Here is a 2,363-nt window from a genome sequence, read left to right as displayed (position 1 = left end):
CGCGGCGCAAAGACAGGCGGCACAAATCATCAATAACATCTCTGATAGATCTGGATTTACAATAAATACTAGACAGAGAGACGATTGAACTTGGTGTCTCATCCAGGGGACAATTTACACAACAAACACAAACCACACACACACACACACACTCGCACACACACACCCAGATGTGTAAATACACATGAATGTGTGTGTATATTTATGTATCTATACACATATATGTAAACACACATGTGTACACACACATGTATTTGTGTGTGTGTGTGTGTGTGTGTGTGTGTGTGTGTGTGCGTACACACGTACATATATATATATATGTGTGTGTACGCGTACACACACACACAATAATATATACACACCAATTCACAAACAGTACATATATTAAACAAGAACCCGCCTGGGGCCCTCAAGGTTCTCCAGGGTCAGAGTCCAGGTCTTCCGTTGGCAGCAGAAGGTGATGAACGTTGTGGTGAAACCTGAGGGACCACAGGAACCTTCAGCCCGCCGGGAACGTGCGTCGGTTCCCGAGAGGCCGACGTCTACGGCGGTGATGTTTGTGAAGGTACTGACCTCCCGTCTCCTCCGGTCAGCCCAAGGTCACCTGGTTCAAGAACAAGATGGACATCACGAACGAAGCCAAGTACCGCATGCTGAGCAGACACGGCGTTCTGACGCTGGAGATCCGCAAGCCCTGTCCGTTCGACGGCGGCGTCTACACGTGCAAAGCGGTGAACGCCAGCGGGGAGGACGTGGTGGAGTGCAAGCTGGAAGTCCGCCGTGAGTGTTCTGATCCTCCACCAGCAGACCGTCTTCATCGCCCCTCGGCCGGTGGTCCAGAGCCGACGATCTGGCTTAGACCGTTCTGTTCTGAGAGGAGAAGGCGCCGGCCTCCGAGGCTCCGAGGGTGGTCATGAAGATCTTCTGCTGTCTTTTACTTTGAAATCCGTTTCGCCGCCGGACAAAGTGACGCCTCCGGCTCTTCTCGTCCCGCAGCTCCGACCGCCCGAGAAGAGAAGAAGTGAGGACCGGGCGGGGGTTCCTCCTCGCCGTCTCCTGCTCCTCCAGAGGTTCCTGTCTCCAGGAGGCCGGTCTCCTTCACCGCTGATGTTTGATGTGTGTCACACTGTCTGCCTCCTGATTGGCTGCCGGAGCTCGCCTTCGGATGGCAGCGTGCAAGCAGAATAAAGCCTGGGGCAAAGGTCACGCGTCTGCTTGGTGGGACGTCCTGGTTGCCGCAGGTGCTGCCGGCAGGAGGTGTCGGGGGACGAGATGTTCCGGCGCCTCCTGAGGCCTCCAGCAGGGGGCGTGTGCGGTGGGGGGGTGGAGGTGACGTAGCGGAGAAATCCTGGCGTGTCGGGGAGGCGGAACGCCTGCCGCTTCTCGGCCGTCGGGTCCTTCGATGTGAATATGGCCGCGCGGCTGCCGAGGCGTCCGTCCGCCCTGAAGGGCCCAGAAGCTCGCCGAGGAGACCCGGGTCACCGACAGGGTTTACTTTTGTCTCCATAAGCTTCTCCCAGCGAGGGGGGAGGTGACCTTCAGCCTACAGAGCGAGGGAGCAGGAGTTCTGTGAAAAGCCGGCCCTCATTCGATCGAACCATCAAAGACCGGGAACCCAGACCGGCGTCCCGGCGCACATGCAGGACCTCCGCGGTACCGGATCTTCACGAGCTCTGACGAGCTCCTCCTGACCGATTCCCGTTCAGCTTTGAGTTGCAGACCTTGCCGGTGCCGAGCTCCTCGCCCCTGGACTCACTTGAAGTGAAGAACCCGGACGGGACAGAAGGCGCCGGGCTCGGAAAACGGCCGCTCAGAGATCAACCTTCTTCCGTCTTCGGACCGAGGAGGGGAGGAGCTGAGAGGGCTTTCACGTCAGCGCTCGCAGAACCATCTGCTGCTGACCTTCGCCGGTCGTGTCCGTGGAGGAACGGGGGTTTCTGAGATCATTGATGGAACACGACCCAGACCAGCCTCTCCAGAACAGACGGAGGTCCCTGGATCGGCGGGATGAAGAGCGACAGGCCCGACCCGGCGGTTCCTCTTCTGATGGCGCTCCATCGGTGTCCTCTATCTTCTCTGTGGAACCTGAAGTCGTTCTTCTGTACCTCATGAGGAGCGAGGCTTGTGGTCTGCTCCTCTCCAGGCTCCACATTCAGTCGGCGGGCGCACTGAAGACTGAAGATGGTCCGAGGGGTGAATGAGAGGGTGAATGGATGGATGATTGACAGCTGAGACGTCCAAGTTAAGCTCCGCCCCCTCCCCGGCATTCCAGAAGATGGATGAATGAAGGAGCTGCAGGAATGGACGGAGAAGCGAAAGGTTCCCGGGACCTGCAAAGGTGGAGCGCCAATAAAAGTCCTCGG

At 57.7% G+C, this 2,363-nt stretch overlaps 1 protein-coding gene across 1 annotated transcript in view; it reads left to right on the top strand.

Annotated features, from left to right (window-relative positions):
- mybpc3 (myosin binding protein C3) overlaps nt 1-1,204 on the top strand; it is a 19,247-nt gene extending 18,043 nt beyond the window's left edge. The window contains exons 30-31 of the mRNA XM_086144488.1: nt 594-780; nt 997-1,204. Coding sequence (XP_086000614.1) covers nt 594-780; nt 997-1,025 — 216 coding nt within the window. The 3' untranslated portion in view covers nt 1,026-1,204. The remainder of the gene's footprint in view (nt 1-593; nt 781-996) is intronic.
- The last annotated feature ends 1,159 nt before the right edge of the window (nt 1,205-2,363 follow it).

Source organism: Fistularia commersonii, chromosome 3, assembly GCF_037954325.1.
Source record: "Fistularia commersonii isolate RoL2024-O1a breed Wild chromosome 3, RoL_Fcom_v1.0, whole genome shotgun sequence".
Classification (NCBI taxonomy): Eukaryota; Metazoa; Chordata; class Actinopteri; order Syngnathiformes; family Fistulariidae; genus Fistularia; species Fistularia commersonii.
This window is presented reverse-complemented; position numbering and strand designations above follow the sequence as displayed.